The sequence below is a fragment of the Hibiscus syriacus genome, unplaced genomic scaffold, assembly GCF_006381635.1.
Source record: "Hibiscus syriacus cultivar Baekdansim isolate YM2019G1 unplaced genomic scaffold, ASM638163v2 tig00111105_pilon, whole genome shotgun sequence".
In the NCBI taxonomy this organism is placed as follows: Eukaryota; Viridiplantae; Streptophyta; class Magnoliopsida; order Malvales; family Malvaceae; genus Hibiscus; species Hibiscus syriacus.
The window spans coordinates 1,387,676-1,408,749 of NW_024062987.1; the positions used below are offsets into that span (position 1 = coordinate 1,387,676).

The 21,074-nt window shown below is 33.9% G+C and overlaps 3 protein-coding genes across 3 annotated transcripts; 2 read left to right on the forward strand and 1 right to left on the reverse strand.

Annotated features, from left to right (window-relative positions):
- Positions 1 to 306: 306 nt before the first annotated feature.
- Positions 307 to 12,255, reverse strand: LOC120154186. The gene is made up of 2 exons (XM_039166004.1): positions 12,241 to 12,255; positions 307 to 1,112 (listed from the first exon to the last, which is right to left on the reverse strand). Exon 2 carries the CDS (start codon positions 1,058 to 1,060, stop codon positions 341 to 343), a length of 720 nt encoding a protein of 239 aa, XP_039021935.1. The 5' UTR covers positions 1,061 to 1,112; positions 12,241 to 12,255; the 3' UTR covers positions 307 to 340.
- On the forward strand, positions 10,061 to 15,219 carry LOC120154185 (14-3-3-like protein A). The gene is made up of 5 exons (XM_039166003.1): positions 10,061 to 10,209; positions 10,799 to 11,312; positions 11,434 to 11,556; positions 12,080 to 12,196; positions 14,975 to 15,219. Exons 2-5 carry the CDS (start codon positions 10,827 to 10,829, stop codon positions 15,032 to 15,034), a joined length of 786 nt encoding a protein of 261 aa, XP_039021934.1. The 5' UTR covers positions 10,061 to 10,209; positions 10,799 to 10,826; the 3' UTR covers positions 15,035 to 15,219.
- Positions 15,220 to 18,320: 3,101 nt separating this feature from the next.
- LOC120154085 lies at positions 18,321 to 20,954 on the forward strand. Its single transcript, XM_039165922.1, has 8 exons — positions 18,321 to 18,518; positions 18,942 to 19,039; positions 19,141 to 19,224; positions 19,309 to 19,468; positions 19,558 to 19,743; positions 19,776 to 19,972; positions 20,099 to 20,309; positions 20,733 to 20,954. Exons 1-8 carry the CDS (start codon positions 18,414 to 18,416, stop codon positions 20,937 to 20,939), a joined length of 1,248 nt encoding a protein of 415 aa, XP_039021853.1. The 5' UTR covers positions 18,321 to 18,413; the 3' UTR covers positions 20,940 to 20,954.
- The last annotated feature ends 120 nt before the right edge of the window (positions 20,955 to 21,074 follow it).

Below are 21,074 nucleotides of genomic sequence, written 5' to 3' on the forward strand. Positions count from 1 at the left end.
AATACATTAAATTTCCGTTACTTATATGTTATACTTATTTAATCCTAAATTTAATTATAATTCATTTAAAAAATTCAATCCTTCAACTAAAATGAAAATAATATGAAGTTTCAAGAAAACAAGGATACAAATAAAGGGATTAGAACAAGGATACAAATAATATGAAGTTTCAAGAAGACAAGGATACAAATAAAGGGATATAAATAAAGCACGGTACCTGTCATTTTGTTTTCCCAAAGCAGTTTTCCATGACACCATGTCCCCTCCCATCCATTGACATTTCGAATAAGCTTTTTTGTCTTCTTCAATTTAACACCATTCTCAAATGGTTAATTATCAATCATTTCCTCTTGCAATGGTGTTTCTTAGCTTTCCCATTGAAGAAGATTGAACTCAAACCAAACAAATTTGCAGAAGGAACATTGAGAACCACGGGATTAACATGAACACCGTAAGGCTTATGAGCACCACTGGTCTTCTTCAATGGAGGTTTTTGATAGTTTGTTGAAGTGCTTTTATGTGGATTGATCTGCTTAGGGTTATTGGAAGGGTGTTTAGGGTTTGGTTTCGAGCCTGTTGAATTGCTTCTTGACAGAAGTGGTAAAGAACATAAGCTTCTGCCATAACCGCTTCCACAAGTGAAGCTTCTACTCCTTTTGAAACCCCAGAACGACGACGACTTTGAACTGCTTTGCTTTTGATAATCTTCTTTTCGGCTCTCTTTCGTGGAAGTGATGTCAACGTCATCGTGAGGCGGCGGCGGAAACGGAGGAAGCGGAGACTGGTGGTCAGTTTGTTTGGAGGGAATGTTGTTTTTCTTGATGTCTGTAGGAAGGATTTTGCCGCCGGAGAAAAGTTCATCGGCTGATGATGACGGTAGTTGCTGTCCGAGGCTTTCGCCGACGCAGAAATCGAAATCGATGCTTGAATTCAAGGACGAAGGTTTTGATGATCTGAGGGGACGTTGATCGACAGGCACTTCATCGAAATGACAAAGATCGAGAGAAAATGAAATCCTGGGACTCATACCAGAGTTGTCTGAGCAAAGTTCTACTGCCATTTTTGTTTTGTAACTTTTCCAAAGCAAAATCAATCATCCAAATGCAGAAAGTCTGAAACAGCAAATACCATATGGTTATAAATAAGAAAAATTGCATTAAAACATGAAAAAAAAATCAAAATTTATAGGGAGAAATTGATAATGAACACTCAATTATCATGTTGCATCGTTAGTGCTTGATTCTTTCACACAAAAGACAGTCTATCTCAATTAATTGGTCCAACAATAAATTACAACTAATGAGGTTATTATGGATAGTTTTAATATAGGGTTATAGGTTTATTAATTTCTAGAGGGACTGAAAATATTTTAATTTTTAGAGTCAAGGCCTCTATTTGTGGAACATGTTGAGTCAATGAATCCACCAAGATACAATTATCCAAACCACACACACAAACATTGACTAAGACTTCCTATTTTTTTAATAGAAGACTTTCTATTCTTAAATTAAAGAATAAATTATCTATTTTGTCAATTATCTATTATTTAATATTTGTTTTGATTATTTAATTATTAATTTTTTAAAAATATATTTAATATTTAATTTTAGTTTTATTTTAATCACACGTAACTAAAAAGTATTAACAAAAATTCTAATGTGGTCAAATAAATAATTTACCCTAAATTAAATATGAATTGCCTATTACCTTTACATCAACCAAGAAAGTTCATTGGATCTAGATGAGCATAGACCATAGTCCACTACAAAACTCCAACGTCTCAAAAATCTTTGAATTTGTTGTTTCAAAAGTTTTTGTCACGCAAAGTAAACTTTTAATAATCAATATAACTATCCAAATAAATAAAAAAATAATTGTTCCATCCATTTATAATTATTTTTATCAGTCCATATAATAATAATAATAATTCATAAATAAATGTATGAAAGAAAAGAAAAAAAGATAATGCCAGACAAAAGAATGATAATGTTTTTGTTCTGTTCTTTGCCCTAATCATTCTTAGGTTGTCTGGTCCCTCCATCTGCATTCTCCATTTCACGATAATAGTGCAGCTCCTACGAAGGCTCTCCATTGCTTTACAGTAATTGAAAACAACACTGCACTGCGGTTGTTTTCCCACTTTATTTTGATAATAATTTTTTAATCCATGTCGATAATATTTTTTTTTTCAATTATGATTTTCTTTTTTAAATTTGAGAATATTTTTATTAATAGAAAAGTGATTTTTCACCTCATAAGCAATGTTAAATATTAAAAAAAATTATGATTGGAAATGTAATTTTCAAGATAATCTCAATAACTCAAATTTCTAGATTTTGTCGAAGAAAATTATTTTTTGGTGAAATTATATTTTTGTACTTAAATACTATATTTTTAATTTATAACATAATATTTAAAATGAACATTTTATTTTTTTAAATCAATTTTTTACATTAATCTCAAACAGTTAAATTTTAAACTATATTTAAAAAAATAAAAATAGTTTTTTCCAACATTTTTTTAAATCACTTTTTTAAAAATAACATCCAACCGAGCCTTAATATCAATAATTAATATTATTATTCGATTTTTATAAAGTACGAATATCAGATTTTGCGATCAATGCCTCATTTCCCCCATATGCTTTCATTACTTTTATTGTCGGCTCTAAAAGGTTTGTCGTCACTGTACAAAATAATTTCTAAATCGAGTATTAATTAAATATTTTATCGGGAAAAGAAAAAACAACTAGAAAACAATGATCACCTTACTTGATATAACATCACTTTTCTTGTTAAATTATTGATATCCCTCGCTTGATAAATTAGCGATCAAAACCCTATTTTTATTAACTTGGAAACTTCATTTTCCTTTCTTGAAAGCAACTAACCAAATATTAGTTTGGCGTGTATCACTCGACTTATAAAAGAATTTTTTTTAATAGAATCTTGAGCCTAATCTCTCTTGTCGTAATGAAGGATTATAAGATTGTATGTGTTAAAAAAAAATTAGTTCATTGACCATAAACGCGTACATACACTTGCATACGTAACTACTCGAATTCTAAATTTTTATTTTTTAAAATTAAATTAATTAAATTCGAGCCAACAAATTATTTTATCATATCTATTTTTGTAATCAAATTGCCATGCCTACATTAAAAATGAAAAAGAGATTTTTTAAAGAAAGGGCCGTTTCTTTATCAATTATTGAAAGAGAAAAGACGGGGATGGGATAAGGAATAAGCCCAAGCCCCACCACATTCCCTACAACTATTACAAGTTCTAGAGCATGAGATAATAAGAACCGCAATGATGCCACCTGTTTTCTCAATACAGGCGAAAAAGAAATATACAATGTGTTTTTTTACTACCAAAAAAACACCATAATTTTTGACACGGAAACCACAAAATTATAAATTTGAGTATGCTTAAATGTAATTTATTTTACCAAAGAGTTGAAAAACAATTAATAATTAAACATCGGGTAAAAATTATTATAATTAAAATTTAAAATTTACACAACCCATCTAAACAAAACTTTGAATTCTAAAGTGAGTTACTCATGTACCCGATTTCTCTCTAACTTTAGTTTCATATTCTCTTTTGGTGTTTTCTCACATGGCAAGTGACCAAACATAGAAAAGTAGAACAAATTTTCATGAAAAAAGGATTGGGCCATTGCTATTTCAATCTTATTATCAATTGGTCAATATGAAAGAAATGGGCAAAAGGAAGATAAAGGGGGAGTAGTGGCCCATTGTTGACAATTATATTACAACTAAAACCATTGTTTATTGTGAATGTGACAATAACAGATATTATTAAGTATCATAATTATAAAATAATAGATTCAAATAATACGTTTATCATTATATAACAACGGTTATTCTAATAACCTTCTATTAGTAGGAAAAATTATATATATAGTCTCTCTATTATATAACACATTTTAATTGATTATAAAAATTATAAATTGATCATGTGTCAGTTAATAAATTAATATAATATTAAATTTAATAATTAATGTTGATATTTTATTTTAATTTACTTTAAAAAATAATGATTAATATTTAAGTTTTATATAAAATTTAAGTTCTATTAATCCATTTTCAGTCATTATCACTCAATATTCACATACGAATTTTTTTGCCTTAATTTATTTTTAAAATAATATTCTTCTTATATTTTTATATAATAAAAGATTACAATAAAGTGATTAACAACTCTTTGTTTCTCTTCCACTGTTATATTACATTAATTAATTTAAAATTGTATATAAAAATATAAGAGTAAATTAGGAAAAACGAAGATATTATTAGAAAAGAAAAAAGAAATTCAATATACACTGATTCCATATTTCCATTTGAGAGTTCCAAGGTATTCAATTAGAAATATTTTAATTAGAAAAACGAGTAGTGATGAGTACAACTAATGATAAACACCATTAATTTAATTTATAAAAAATTAAATTCTAAACGACTCAACGTATAATTATAAATTAGTTAAAAATTTAAAGATAAATTATTTAAAATAAAGAATAAACTATATCAGTTACCACCTAACTATTGCAACTGAGAAAATTAACATAAAATGATTACCCAATCATTTTTTTTGATATTGAATCAATTAAGTTAAATTTGAATATTAAAATATTTTATAGTATCTTGAACTTGGTTCAAAATATCTGTAGATTTTAAAACGTTAATAAGCATGTGTTTTATTTTTTATTTTGAAAGAAACATAAGCATGTGTTTTAATTGTTATATATAGTGGTTGTTAGAATTCTTTCAAATATATCAATTCTCTTACTCAAACAAAATCAAAATCTAATTCATAGGCATGTGTTTTAATTGTTATAAAAGAGTTGCATAAGTAAAAATTGTTTAACAAAGTTGCATATACGCCCCTAAGACTAAGTGTTAAAAAGATAGAAGAAATCAAGATATTTGATCAATTTTTTTCATAAAATTGATTGAATGTAGGGATTGGCAAAAAAACCCGAATCCGATGGGAAAAACCGAAAACCGAATTAAACGGGGATGGAAAAAAATCGTTTATGCTGAACGAGGACGGGAACAGGGAAAAACCATTTATGCTAAACGGGGACGGGGACGGTAATCCCCGCCCCAATTACCAGATTACCCGACCCGATAAATATTAAAAATAATTATTATATATATATATATATAATATTAATAAATTTAATTTAAATTAAAAATATAAATAATATTTATATATTTAATTTAAATATATATATACCCGACCCGATACCCGTTTAAATAACCGTTTATGCTAAACGAGAATACCCGTTTCCCCGTGGTTTTCCCCGATTACCCGATGGGGATCCCCGTTTAAATCCCCGCGGTTTTTTAAGCGGGAACGGTTATGGGTTTTTTAAACGGGGACGGAGACGGGAGGATCAATACCCGGCCCGTTGCCATCCCTAATTGAACGTCGTTAAGGTCACACATGAATTATAACATACACAAAAATCATTTAGAGTTGTCACAATTATCTCAAACAAGTTATGCATTTATAACATGCTACTAATTTAGTGGTAAGGGTAGTTCGGTTATGCAAGGATATTTTCTTCCAACAATCTAATCTTATTAGTAATATGTTTTGTGTTAAAAAGATATTTGAACACATGAATTATGACATACGCAAAGATCATTTAGAGTCGTCACAATTATCTCAAACAAGTTATGCCTTTATAACATACTATAAATTTTGTTTTTGTGATATATTTTTCTGTCTTTATGGGAAGTTTATCGTTTTTTTCTCAGTCTTTTGATTATTCTTTTTATTTTTATGTTTTCTTAGAGTTGGATTTAAACATATCACAACTGATTAAGATGACGGTTATCTAAAATGTTGTAAATCTTCCTTACTATGAATTATCATATTGACTTTAGATATGTAATTTTGCGCTCATAGATAATTTCTTATGACGTTTGGCTTTGATTTGTAATTTTTAATAATCTTTTAATAGTTTGATTCTTTTTTATAGTTTGTTTTTCGATGCAATTAGATTTATTTGTGATATATTTTTCGTTGGAATCTTTTAGTTGAGTTTTAAAAAAAAAATCGTCCCAAGTATAATTTCGATCCTGCTGCTACTCTTCCTCATTATAGAGTGCTGCGCGAATCTTCTTGGATTTGGAGTGGTTTCCACGCCACTTGTTTAGGTGTAAAGTATGAGCACTCCATAAAGAATTTGCGTCAATTATAAGTAGACAACGGAGAAAGAATTAATTTTTGGCAGGATTCCTGGTCGGGAGCTAGTCCGTTAAAGGAAAGATTTCTTAGGATATTCACGCTAGCCGGATATAAATGTGGTTCTATAGCTGACTTTGGAAGAAAAACGGAGCAAGGGTGAGTCTGGAATATTGTTCTTCGACGGGCGGTGTTTGATTGGGAGGTCCAGCAGTGGGAAGCGTTGATGCATGCCGTCGATAGTTTCGAGAGTTCTCCGGTTTCTTTGGACTGGGTTTAATGGCTTGGGGCAAGCGATGGGTGCTACTCTGTAAAATCTGGTTCGTCGCTCGGTGCCCCATCACATCCCTCTATGTTCAGTTGGAACAAGTGTATTTGGGTAGGCATTGCTCCTTTCAAGGTGGAAGCATTGTCTGGAAGGTGTTGAAGCGGAGGGTTCCGGTAAGGGTCGAACTTGTCCGTAGAGGAATTCGTATTTCTGATGTTAGTTGCCCTTTGTGTTTGAAGGTCCGTGAGTCCTCTGATCACCTTTTCTTCTCGTGTGACTTCTCGTGGAGGGTTTGGGGAGTGTTTCCTGCCATTTGGGATCTCTCTCTAGTCTTTCCTTTCGATCCTATCTCTTTCTTTTCTGGTTGGTACGTTCCCTTACCTTATAATGTGTGTTGTAGTCTTGTTTGGAGGACAATACCATTTGCAGTCCTTTGGTCGATTTGGCTCCATCGGAATGATGTGGTATTTAATCAAAAGAAGGCAAATTTTCGAAATTTAGTCTCTCTTATCAAATTTTGAGTCGCAGTTTGGTTGAAGGTTAAGTATCCTGCTTCTGTGTTAGATGTGGAGTTATTTGCAGGTGATCTTTCGATTGGTGTAGACTCTTTGTTTGTGGGTAAGGAGCTTGATCATGGGTTCCTCCTCCGAGTTGATGGCTAAAATTTAATGTTGATGGTTCCATGAGGTTGGATGGCAGTGGGGAGGGATTGGAGGGGTTCTTCGGGATTCGGATCGCAACTCTTACCTCTCGTTTTCGGTCCCAACTCCCAATTGCTGGTGGGTCTTCTTTGTTGGCGGTATTTTTGTCGGTTGAGCACGCCGTCAAGTTGTTTATTGGGTCTAAATGGTTCCAAGTGTTCGATCTCATCATTGAATGTGATTGTCGAACTCTTGTCGACTGGATTCTACAACCACAACTTGTTCCACCATATTGGGTCTCTAAGATTGGTCCGGTTGCTGCGATAATTGTTCGGGAAAAGTTTGTTGTTCAGCATGTCAGTAGGGAGTGTAACTGGTCGGCTGATCGCCTTGCCAAGTTAGCTTTAAAACTTTGATTCTTCGGGATTATGGGCTTTTGCGGATTTCTGTGGTTTCTATGCTGCTTTTCGGTTTTACTTCGGTTGTGTTAGCTAGAAAACCGGTGTTTGCTCAGATTTAGGGAAGGTGTTTGCTTTTGACTCTGCTTTACCCGTGACTTTTGGCCCTCTTTTTCCTATCATTCTCTTGATTATTTAAAGTCGCGGAAGACTGTCTGCCAGTATCAATGTCTGTTTTGTTGGATTAATGACTCTATATATATTTGTTTTATGTAGTGATTCAGTTAAAGTAGACTTCAAAGGCAGGCTTGGAACAAAGTAGGTTTTATAGTTAAGAAATGCTTGTATCTTTTTGCCATTCATCTCGGCTGGTGATTTGGGTGTTGCTAAGCCTATGTTTGGGTTGGTGTTAAGTAGGGAAAATAAAGAACAGTAAGGGAAACAATCATCCTTTTCTTTATTTGGATTTTTTGTTTATTTAAGCAAGAGGAAGGAAGAGAGGTCACGTACCCATAAACCAGAGATTGTATAAAACAATGGAGTAATAGATTCCAATTTCAAATGTTGAAGCCTCTCTTGGACAAATTACCTGACAACGATTATCCACTAGAGACTGGATTTGATGCATTATCTCGAGCAACATAACAATCTCTTCAATACAGAACGCATGCTTCAATAGCATTAGTTATCTTGCTAAAAAAAGTAGTTATATAATAGATTAAAAGATAGTCTCGTTAGTTAATTTTTTTAATTGGTGTTTTTATTGTAATAACTCAAAGAAGTGTTTTTGTATATATTGTAGATATAGATTAATTATGATTAAAGTGTATAAAGAGTACTCCAATTATAGGGTATTACTTTGTTAAGTCCACTAACTATTAGAAGTTATAAAATAGTCCCCTAATTATAGGACGTTGTTTTTTGTGTTCTCTGACTATTCATATATTCCAAACTCCTCAATTTTCGTTAAAAAATTTACGGTCGTTTGAGTTGGACGTTAACCTAATAGTTGAGATATAATAAAATCTTATTGTAATGATGTTTACTGGCATCGTAGTTGCTTTCAAGCAATGGTTCGACGACATAATATTTCAAGTATTTACTTGAAGTCATAATGTAAATGAAGATTCGATCCACAAAATGCAGCTCAAACAGTTTTGGGATCAATTTTTATTATATCATAGTCAACAAGTTAATGCACAACTCAACTACTGCCAATTTTTTAACAAAAAATTATGAGTTTAGAACATATGAATAGTTGAATGATCATTTTATAACTTTTAATAGTCGAGAACTCAACGAACCAATATCCTATAGTTAAAGTATCATTTTACAAATTTTAATAGTTAGGGATTTAACAAAATAACACCTTATAATCGGGGATCATTTGTGGACTTTACCCATTAACTATTTCTTTAAACATTTTAGAGTTAATACATAAATAAGTGCCCGAATTATGTCTCGAAAAATATTTTAGTACCTAAAGAATTTTTTGATAAAAATAGGTGCCTAACGTTTTCTTAGTTATATTTTTAGGTGGCTACTATATATATATATATATATATATATATATTAATTTTTTAATAATAAAAAAATTGTTTTTAATTAAAAAGTATAATTTATTTATAAAAAAACCTAAATTTTATTGGAATTATAAAAAACCCTAAAATCTCCCATTTCAACCCCATTACCAACCGTTGTCGGTCATCTCCGGCCACTATCGTCATCGTCGAATGGTCACCCACTCATTGATCAATTGTCATTCTTACCGTCCCTAAAAATCCCTAAATCTAAAATCTCGAATACTTAAATCCCTAGTTCTCAATTTCAATTTCTTAACCCCAACGATCGCCGGCCATATCTGGCCATCGTCGTCGTCGTCGAACGGTTGGGTTTTGATCAGAATAGCATGGTAATTCGAATGATGGTGGCGGTGTGGCTTATAGATATCATAATATGCCGGAATCGACGAAGAACAACTACATTAGCTTAAAATCTGACAAAACTTTGAACTCTTCTCCACGGCAAACAATAGCATATTACGACGAAAGATCAACGGGGATTCGATCGAAAGTCAACGTCAGTGATGATGATGGTGACAGTCGTCGTTGGTCGACCAACGACTTTTGGAAGGGGAAATGGGGAAGGGAGAAGGGGGAGGGGGCTGTTGCACGGGGGCTATGGTTTTCTTTTACAAAAAAATATTTTTTTTAATTTTTAAAAAAATTCTCAAAATTTAAAAAATGTGACACATATCACTTAACGGATATATTTAATGACGGTTAATTTTCAGACACTAAAATTATACCATTTAAAACATTAGACACTAATTTTTTTTTTAAAAAAAAATCTTTATATACTAAAATATTTTTTGAGCTACAGTTTCAACACATTTTTGTATTAAGTAAACGTTTTAAGAAACTAGGCATCAATACAGCGTGGCAGGCCCAAATCAAAACGCACGGGATTCTCTTCTATCCGCCACCTGTCGTATGATCATTGGACCACTCCATCTTTCTCTCATACTCTCTTCGTTACCATTTTCCTAGAAAAACAAAATAAATAAAAAAATCAGCCCTCTTGGCCTCTTCAGTCTCCACTCCCTATAATAAATTTATCCGCATTATCATTTCCACCAATAAATCAGAAGGAAAATTAAAGAAGGGGGAAAATATCGTCGATCGGTACGTTATTCTGGGTCAGCTTTTTATTGATAATTTTGGATTTTTTTACTTTACTTTGAGATCTATAGCGTTTTAAGTTTTCTTTATATTCATTTCTCTGATTTTGTTAATGGCTTTTTTGTTGATGCAATGAATGCTTTTACAGCTTTCTTTACTGGTTAATCTTAGTGGTTTGGATTCAATGTGTTTAGGATTTGGTATTTTCTTTGGTTGATTTGACTACTTAGGGTTTTTTTTTTCCTTTCTTTTTGTTGCGATCTGTTCGGTTTCTAGAAATTGGGTGAAAGTGAAACTGGAAATTTTTTTGCCAAGATTTAGAGTGGAAAAGTTTCTCTAACAAAAAACAACAGTTTAGATTCCGTGAAACTGTTGGAACGGAAAAGATAGGAGCTAGTGCTAATTAAATTTAGGACGTACCTTTTGGTATTTTTGATACAAATTAGATCGGATCTGTGATAATTTATGATACCGTTTTGATGCTTTAGGGTTGAAGGGTGAGAATGTATCGAATGATTGTTCTAGATATGGATGCTATTGTTTTGACCCTGGATTTGTTTAGAAACGTTTTTATAATCTTTCTGTTTTGCAGGATTAAGTGTTAGATTGATATTATAAAGATGTCCCCAACAGAATCATCCCGAGAGGAAAATGTTTACATGGCCAAGTTGGCTGAGCAGGCCGAACGTTATGAGGAAATGGTGGAGTTCATGGAGAAAGTTGCAAAGACGGTGGATGTTGAGGAACTGACGGTTGAGGAGCGGAACCTTCTCTCTGTGGCTTACAAAAATGTGATTGGAGCAAGGAGGGCTTCATGGAGGATCATCTCTTCCATTGAGCAGAAGGAAGAGAGCAGAGGAAATGAAGATCATGTTGCACAAATAAAGGAGTATAGGGGCAAGATTGAAGCTGAGCTCAGCAAGATCTGTGATGGGATTTTGAACCTTCTTAAATCTCACATAATCCCTTCGGCCTCATCCGCTGAGTCAAAGGTGTTTTACCTTAAGATGAAGGGTGATTATCACCGGTATCTTGCTGAGTTTAAGACTGGTGCTGAGAGGAAGGAAGCTGCCGAGAGCACTCTGTTGGCTTACAAGTCTGCTCAGGTGGGTGAATTGGTGCTGCTGTTTTGTCAATATTAGTTATTTTCTCTATAATTCCTGAGCATCTACTGAAAGGTTAAGATGGAATTTCTTAGCTTCTCTTTATTTTTGTTTATGATGGCAGGATATCGCTCTTGCTGAGCTTGCTCCTACTCATCCAATTAGGCTTGGCCTTGCTCTTAACTTCTCTGTTTTCTACTATGAAATCCTCAATTCACCTGATCGTGCCTGCAATCTTGCAAAACAGGTGTTTATTCTCTACTGCTTTGCTATTAATGTATTCTTTTATTATTTTTATTCACTTAGTTCAGTCATTGATCTGGAACAGCTAATAAACTAAACTCTGCAGGTTTTTAACTGTCTTGGTGTGGTTCATTGGTTTTGGATGGCATAGTAAATTGTTTTAATTTAATCCTACCCGAACTTGATTTAATTGTGATAGCAGCTCCTTGTATATAAGTTAGCTAGTTGAATGTTTGAGGAGCCAACCTGTTAACACTTAAAAGAATTAATGTGCCATTATTGAATTAAGTTTTCTGTGTTCTAGCTTAGACCAAGTCTGAACTGAAATGTTTGTGTTTGCTTTTATCTATATGAAGTCTGGTAATGTTGCAAATTGATATCCGTTTACTTGGATTTATTAGTTTAGTGTATTCAAGTTATGAGGATTAGATTGTTCTTATGTGAAGAGCCAAAAATGGCTTCTCAATGACATGAAGTGGTTGTCCAAAGGTTGCTTGTCAGCTAAAATGAATTTTTTTAATTGGCAGGCTTTTGATGAGGCTATTTCTGAGTTGGATACTTTGGGCGAGGAATCTTACAAGGATAGTACATTAATCATGCAACTTCTCCGGGACAATCTGACGCTTTGGACATCTGACATCACGGTATCTCACAACACACTGTTTCCCTTCCTTTTGTGTGTATATACAATCATGAAAATTTCGTGCAGCTCTGCTGTCTTTGGACATCGAATAAAAATCTCTTTAAATTGCCATGATTTTTTGCATCGACATGGATTTGAAAAATGTCAAAAGCTATGTTCTCGAGCAAACTGTTTTGCTTTCATCATCATGACTACAATTATCTACATTTCTAGGCATTACATTTTATAGATTAATGCCTGGACTAACATCCCTAAGTTTCAATTGATCTTCAAGATAATCCCTTGCTTCTTTAACCGTACTAAGAATGTTCTGCCACAGTATACATGCAAACACAATTTTTTGATAAAAATGGGAGGCCTCATTAAAAACCCCCTTCATACCCATCAAGCTACGAAGATAGCTTAACGGACATTGGAAAGAGGAAAAGAGTATCTCAAAATTTTATTCCTTAAATACTAAGTACATCAAGAGTTCATTACAGCCATGCACAACCAACATACAACCTCAAAAATGACCAACAATTTGCTGACATCTCATCAAACACCATATCCCTAACTTAGGAAGACTTGCCCCACACAGCAAAACAGTAGGTTGAACTACAAACAGTTACCCAATTCCCGACTTTACAAGCTTGTCAGTCTTCCAATTGCAACATCTCTGAAATATGCCTTACAATTACATTTTTATTCACCACCACGGCACAAATTTCCTTGACCAAAGATTCGAACAAAGCTGGGCAAGAACCAGGATTTTGATCCACTCCAAGGCCTTCAAACAGTCCGATTTCCAAATCAATCTTCCTTTAGATCCCCACTCCTCAAAGAAAAAATTTAATCTTGTTTTAATTGCAAGCAGTTCAGCCAAAATAGGAGGGCCAGTCTCCACCTTTTCTGAGAAAGATCCCAACAACTTACCATTCGAATCATGAATAAGACCACCAATACTAAGCCACTCCACTGTTCCATCAACATTAATCTTCAAAAAACCTGAGGGAGGAGGGGACCAAGCAGGTGAATAGGATATCACTTTCTTGGCTTTCCAATGAATATCTGCCAAAGATGGGTCACTCACTAAGCCATCAAACTGCATATTAGCACTAGGAAATTTTGCAACAAACCATGAAACCAATCTAAATCTAATGAGGAATGACAGTTGAACTGAATCAAAATAACCCTTCTTGAAAACTATTTCATTCCTACACTTCCACATCGACCACATAATCGCACCTGGTATTAACTTCCAAATGTGAGAGTAACAACCCAACTCCATCCAAGCCACTACTAAATCAGCAATATTACATGGAAGCACTGTTGTAACTTTCCAAAAACGCAGAAAAATACACCAAATGATGCGAAACAGTTTCAGGTTCGAGTAGACAAAGAGGGCACAAAACATCTTCCAAGCCTTCAACATCTCGTTTAGCAAGCTCCAATTTAACAGCCAACTTCTGATGAATTATTTGCCATACGAAGGTTTCCACTCTCGGGTGTGCCACCCTGTGCCAAACCTGCTTCGTCCAAACATAATTTATAGGCTGCCATTCGTACATTAGCCTAACACAAGACCTTACTGAATAAATGCCCTCCCCATTCCCCGACCATATGCATCCATCATTATTCTCCTCACCACAAGGAAGATTCTGAAGCAAAGAATTTAGGTTTACCCATTGCTCCACCTCCCAATCAGCAAGGTTCCTTCTCAAAGGAATGTTCCAACACCAACCCCAATGATTCCGTCATCTAAACTCAGCAATTGTTCCCTCCTTATTGACTGATAAAACAAACATTCTCGAAAATTGCACCTTAAGAGGGTAACCACCCAGCCAGTTATCAAGCCAGAACCTTAAAGATTCACCATTTCCAACCTGAAATTTTAAATGATTTTCAAATCACTGCCCAAACTCATCCTCCTCCTCACAATTATTCAGTACTCCTTTCCAAATCCTGGATGTCCTGTTAGTTGATGTAAATTCAATCCGAATAGCTCTCGGATCTACATTAAACTTGTTGCACACCAATCTTTTCCATCAAGTGTCCATTTCTGTCGCAAATTTCCAAGACCATTTCCCAAGGAGTGCTCGATCCAGAAGATTTAAATCTAAAATACCAAGTCCTAAATATTTAGGTTGACACACGGTTGACCAATTAACCCAATGGATCTTCTTCTTATCTTCCGAACCTCCCCACAGAAACTTGGCCATAATAGAATTTAGCTTCTTCAAAACATGGGCTGGTATTCTGAAAATGGACAGGAAATATATGGGCAAAGAACTGAGCACTGATTTGATTAAAACCACTCTCCCAGCTAAAGACAGAGATGCCGCTTTCCACCCAGATAATTTTTTGTAGAATCTTTGGACAACTGGCTCTCAAAGCGCTGCTGAATTCTTTTTCGCTTCAAGGGGAAGTCCAAGGTACTCAATTGGAAACTCCCCACAGAACATCCAAGTTCATCCATCCATTCCTTAATAGCGATCTCCTCCATATTAATTCAAACAATTCTTCTTTTCCCCAAATTCAGCTACAAACCCGACATTAACTCAAAAATACGTAGCACTCTACTAACATTCTTCAGCTGGCCCATAAACACAATTATCTTATCACATTAATTTCAGAACTAATATTCTGATCTGATGTTATTGTTGTTATCTCATGACTCCTGTTAATTGTTTTGTTTATTAATGTCGGATGTTCCTTTTCAAGTTGATGGATTTTCTCAAGTTCTATATTCAGTTGATTTCTTGTTTTGTGATCAATGTGTTTTGTTCCTTGGTTTTAGGATGAGGCTGGAGATGAGATCAAGGAAGCTTCGAAAGAGCCAGGCGAGGGACAGCAGTGATGAGATAAATTCATAAGAATTGTTCTCTGTACCTTATATCTGCAGGTATACAATACATGGATGCACTGTGGGTTGTCACAGAAGGTTTGGGTTTTATATTTTAAATGCATTCATCGTGGAGTCATAACGTTTCTCTGAATTATATATGTGCTGTATTTTTGAACAAGAAGAATTTGATTTGTTTTTCATGTGGTAGTGCTGAATTAGTGGGTTTGCCAATCTATACTTTTCTTTGAATTTTAGTTATTTGCTGTTGTAAGCTATTACCCATGTTTCTAACATTTGCTTGGTGACTTTTAATTCTTAGGATGCTGGAAAGAGTATTTTGAATATTTTATAAAATTAAGAATTATATTTAAACAGGATGGAAATTGATCTTAAATCAATGAAACATTTTAAAAAAATACACTCCATAATTGTGACCCACAAATCCATAGTTTGGAGATGTGTAGTGTAACTAACTCGAGAAAAAAAAATTATCATTATACATTTGAACAAATAACATGTAACTTCGTTTCTCTTAAAGATGCTTAGATTTAATAGAAAATTTATGTTCAAAATTAGTATCTATAAGAGATTTACAAAGTTGTTTCATCTTTAACATATTATGGAGGTTTAATATAAAAATAAGTGTCCAAATTATATCGTCAAAAGCGTTTTAGTGTTTAAAGAATTTTTTATTAAAAATAAGTATGTTTTAGGTGTATGGATGTTAATTGTTATTAAAAATCTTTGTTAAGTGACATGTGTCATATTTTGGTAATTTTTGAGAATTTATTTAAAAATTTTAAAAATATATTTTTGTTTAAAAAAAATCCCCTCCTAGGGTGTTGCAGTCCATCCCCCTTTCCCTTCTCCTTTCCCCTTACAAAAATTGTTGGTCGGTCAATGTTGACTCCCGATCAAACCTTCGATGGTCTTTCATAATAATGTGCTACTGTTTGTTGTGGAGAAACGTTTAAAGGTTCATCGGATTTTAAGCCATTGATGTCGTTCTTCTTAGATTTCGGCCGATTTCGATGTCCATAATTAACACCACCGATATCATTCAAACCACTGTGCTATTTTGATCAAGACTCAACCGTTCAATGATGACAAAGATGGTAGGAGATAGTCGGCAATCGTTGGTAATGGGTTGAAATGAAATATTTTAGTTTTTTAGGGTTTTTTTTATAATTTCAGTAAAAAGCTGTGGTTTTTTATAAATAAATTAAACTTTTTTTTCCTTTTTAATTAATAATAATTTTTTATTATTAAAAAATTTAAAAATGAATGATAGACATCTAAAATTATAATCGAAAAAACGTTATGCATTTATTTTAATGAAAGATTCTTTAGACACTAAGACATTTTTCAAGACATAATTTAGACAATTATTTTTATATTAAGTTTATTACGGAGGAGTCATAGTAGAAAGTACCCAAAAGCAAGAGCAGTAACTGCCCAAGAAATACAGCCGAAGAAGCTGAAGTAGCTAGACTGATGATATGTTCAAGCAAAGTGGTGGAAGAGGCCGGCTATCGCAGAGTTACACTGCCAATCAGACCAGATATCAACATAAAGATTGTTTCCCTAGTAAGGAGAGGCTTTGCGAATGGGTGTTAATGTTGGAAATGGTTTGTGTGTGATTCGTGGTTGTCAGTTGGAAAGCAGGGACCACCTCTTTTTTGAATGTGGCTTTGCTAAGGAGTTGTGGGAAGGCATCTTGGCTTCGTGTGGTCTTCACCGTAGGGCTAGCTTGTCGGGAGCATGAGCTTGCTTGGAGTCTTGTGCATTTGAAAGGTAAAACCCTTCTTACTATGATTCTTCGACTTGCTTGGAGTTGTCATATCTGTAGTGTGTGGGAGGAGAGAAATTGTAGACATTTTCGGGGTGCAGCTCGTTCGATGGATAGTGTGCTGCAAGGTATTAAGGAGTTGGTGCAGATTCGCATAGGGGATGGGGGATAGCTCATGATGCAGAATGCAAGCCTCTGTTTACGTTGGGGGATTGCTTTTATTAACTGACCAACCAGTTGGTCCCCGTATTTAGAATTGAGCAATAAAAATTGATGAATTGAAAATCGACACAATATAATTATCTTGTTGAGTTTAGGATTGATATTCACTGATTACAATGAAGTTATCAACACATGTAATTTGTTTTATATTTTATATACGTTTTATGGTCTGTATTCAAGATCTGTGTTTGTTTTAGTTAATAGTAGGGGTGTTCAAATTCGGGTATCCTAAATTTCTGGTATCCGAAATTTTTTGGTATTAAAATTTTGGCCCGTGACCCGGCCCATAATAATCGAGTACCCGCAAGTCAGATACCCATTAATTCGGGCTATAGAGTACCCGTTTTTTTTCTTTTCAAATTAAAATTATGCTATATGTACAAGCAGTTGTCCTGCCTTCTGCTATACATCAAAGACCAAACCAGATTTTGTAAGTAATACAAATGGCAAATTGACAAGTAAATTCTATCTAAATAGTAAAATACGTAAGCAGAAGACAGTAAGACATTAGCAAAAAACTTAAAATAGTCATTACTCATTTGTATCAAATTTTTTGTATTCTCTTGCCAAAGCATTTCGTATTTATGCATGTATACCTGGTGTTGGTTGAGTGATCGTCTGATCGGACGAGATGACAGAAGTAGAACGACAATGTGAGAGAAGCAATTGATGCGAGCGAATGAGAAATTAGGGATTGAAATTTACGATTGGGGTTGAGAATCGTTTGCATTTGAGATTTACTGAGTGACTTGACTGATTGTGTAGTTAAAAATAATATAAAAAGTAAAAAAAATAAAAAACGGATATCTGGTAATCGGATACCGGTTAAGATAAATTTTCTGACCGAACCCTACCCGAAAACCCGTAAAAAATATTGTGCCGGATACCCGACCTTAAAATTCGGGTATTTTCAAATTTAATGCCCGATTATTTTTAGTCGGGTCGGCGGGTAATCGGGTCGGGTATTTTTGAACATCCTATTATACTTTTAAATTTAAACTTGAATAATTTCCTATAGAGATATCTTAATACGTATTGATTTATATAAAAATGATAATGTTGTATGTATTAGAATTTTCTACTCGAGTATATTTTATACGTTAATAACCGTCCGGTACACGCTGCTGGGCCGAAAAATTAACGAGCCGGGTTTGAAGCCAAGGCCAACTAAATCTCTCAAATGGCCAATTGGATTTCCTTATTAGGGCACGGTAATATTTATTGAAAATTTGGATTCCCGGGAATTTCCTCTCTATTTACTGTAAAAAATAAAGTCTTACTTTCATCTCTCAAATAAAAACTTCCAATAAAAAACCCAACAAGAATTCGATCGGTTGAGACTTGAGAATTCGAGGGGGAAAAAGAAGAAAAGAAGAAGAAATGGCTGTTGTTTCAACTCCTCCTTCCAAAATCGAAGAAGTGAATCGAACTAAGGAAAGTGGAATTCGAACTTCTGAATCTGGAAATGGAAAAACTTGTCACCAGGTTTTTTTCTTCATATTCTTCTTTTTTAAGTTCTTTTTGTAATCGGTTCCTTGGAATTGTTTTTACTTTTTTTCCAGCGTATGTGAAATGGTCCGATCTTGTATATGCTGATTTTGTTCTGCTTACTTGATTGGGAGACTCATGTTTCTTTTCTTTTTCTTGATATATGGTATTTGAATTATTGAGATTTGTAGAACCGGCATGCTTTACTTTTTTCTAAGTTATTCCGTATAGTCATGTTCGTAAGATATTTGCAAAGTTTATCTTGATGCATCACGGAAAATGAAGGCTTGGATTGCATAAAACTATTAGATCACAATGGATACAGAACTTCGTTAATTTATTTGATGTATAATTCTCTGCTTTGAGCTTTTATTTTATTTTCCCAGATGTTTCTTTTACCTTGGGATCAAATTGCTGAAGTGCCGGCAAAAAAGAATTAATCTCTTGGCTCCATGCAAGAACGTGAAAAAGGACAAGCAATGTACCATCAAGTATTGTCAAAAATGTCTATTGAACAGGTTGTTGCTTTGCTCTAACATTTTATTTGTTGAGCAATTCATTTATTTGAATAAAGCAGTTAACTTGAAGTGTTTTTTTTATTTGGATTGGTATTTGATAGATATGGAGAGAAAGAAGATGTTGCATTGTTGGCTGACTGGAAATGTCCTAAGTGCAGAGGCATTTGCAATTGTAGCATGTGCATGTAAGCATACCGAACTGTGGATGTTACTATTGATAATTCTTGGTGTTAACTCTGACCAATTCTTAACTGGGTACTTGTTTTTAGGAAGAAAAAGGGTCACAATCCTACTGGTGTACTAGTATTCACTGCAAAGAAAACTGGGATTTCTTCTGTTTCAGAATTGCTTCAAGCTAAAGGACCTGAAAATTTTAAATATGAAAGGATTGTAAATGATATGGGTGTTTCAGCAAAGAAGCAAACAAAGGTTTGACCTTGTTTTTCTTCCTAATTGTAATAAACTATTGGTTTGTTCCTATTTTTGGGTGATGGGATTTGTCTTTTTGATGTTTACAGGAGTCTGTGGCTACTTCACTGAGGAAGCTTGGGAAGGAAAATTCTTTTGATGGAGACTGTGATTCAAAGGTTAGTTCTCAGAATTTGATTTCATCATTGCCTGAAGAAAAGATGTCTAAGAAAATGAAACGTGAGGGATTGAAAGAATTGTACAGCGACAATGGGGATCATGAAGCTTCTTTGAACAGAACTTGTTCAAAAAGCCTACAACCTTGAAGGAAGCTTCAAATAAAACAATGAAGGCAAGTAGTAGTCTTTCAGATGGAAAGGGGTTGAAGACAGAAATACAAATTGATGATGCTTCCAGTCCCAGCAAAGAACAAAAAACCAAATGTGCTAAAAGCAAGAAATCAGGAGTTTTAAATGGAGTTAAAGTTTTGGAGATCACTAAGAAAAGGAAGTCCACAACTTCTGATGAAAAGTCTGGGGAAAAACTGAAGTCAAAAGAAAATTCTGTGGGCGAGGAAAAGAATTTTAAGAGGCAGGTTCAAGAAAGCAACACCATAGCTCCCATTAAAGACAAAAAGTGTGGTGTAAAAAGTGAGGATTCTCGAGGTTCAAATGATTTTGAAAATGACAATACAATTTGTAAGCTCCAGTCAGTTTTAAAGCCTTGCAAAGATAGAAAACTTGACGTAGACATTCAATTGCCTGAGGGCACCAGCTTAATAACTGTTGCTGGTGTTGATTTACCTCCCAATGATGTCGGTCATGCATTACAGTTCTTAGAGTTTTGTGCAGCTTTTGGAGAGGTATGTAAGATAGGATGATACTATTTTTATTTTTAACATTCAACGCTAGATGCATTATTTTTTAAACCTTGCCTTTATCGTTAGTTGAGTAATATTGAACTATTTGATGGTGAAACCCTTGTTAGGTGAATTTTATTTCTGTAATGTTGATTTAAATTCGTAGGCTTTTGATATGTTTTATGCATCCTTAATCCTTTCATAGGACAAGACCCATAATAGGTGCTTTTGTTCTTTGTGTTGAAATTCTTTATTTTCTTACGTTGGAAAATACTTTTTTTTTCCTGAAAGAAACATTGGAAAATGTTTTTGATTGGAAATACTTATTGTTTAATTATCATGTCAAGTGTAATTTTTTGTTTTTTTTACCTGCCTAAGCTTTCTTAATTAGTATTTTTGGTTATTCTCTTGCTTGATATGTTATAGGTTCTTGATATGAAGAAAGGACAAGCAGAATCTGTAATCAGAGAAATAATACGTGGGCGTGGCAGATGCCGATTACAGTACTCTCCAGTAGTCCAAATCCATATACAATTGTTGTCTCTATTACAGAAAGATACGGGGAAGAAGTATAAATCATTGCCTCTAACTGCTGAATTATGCAGTCTTCATAATTGGCTTCTAGGTCACTAAAGTGAAAATTCTTATAGCCTTGCAAAGGACCAAATATAATTTGATTATCAGTACGAGTAAACTTCGAGTGTTGGGGCTTGGAGTTTCATTGCTGTGGATTACATTCATTTCTGATTAACTTTCCCTCGTATTTAC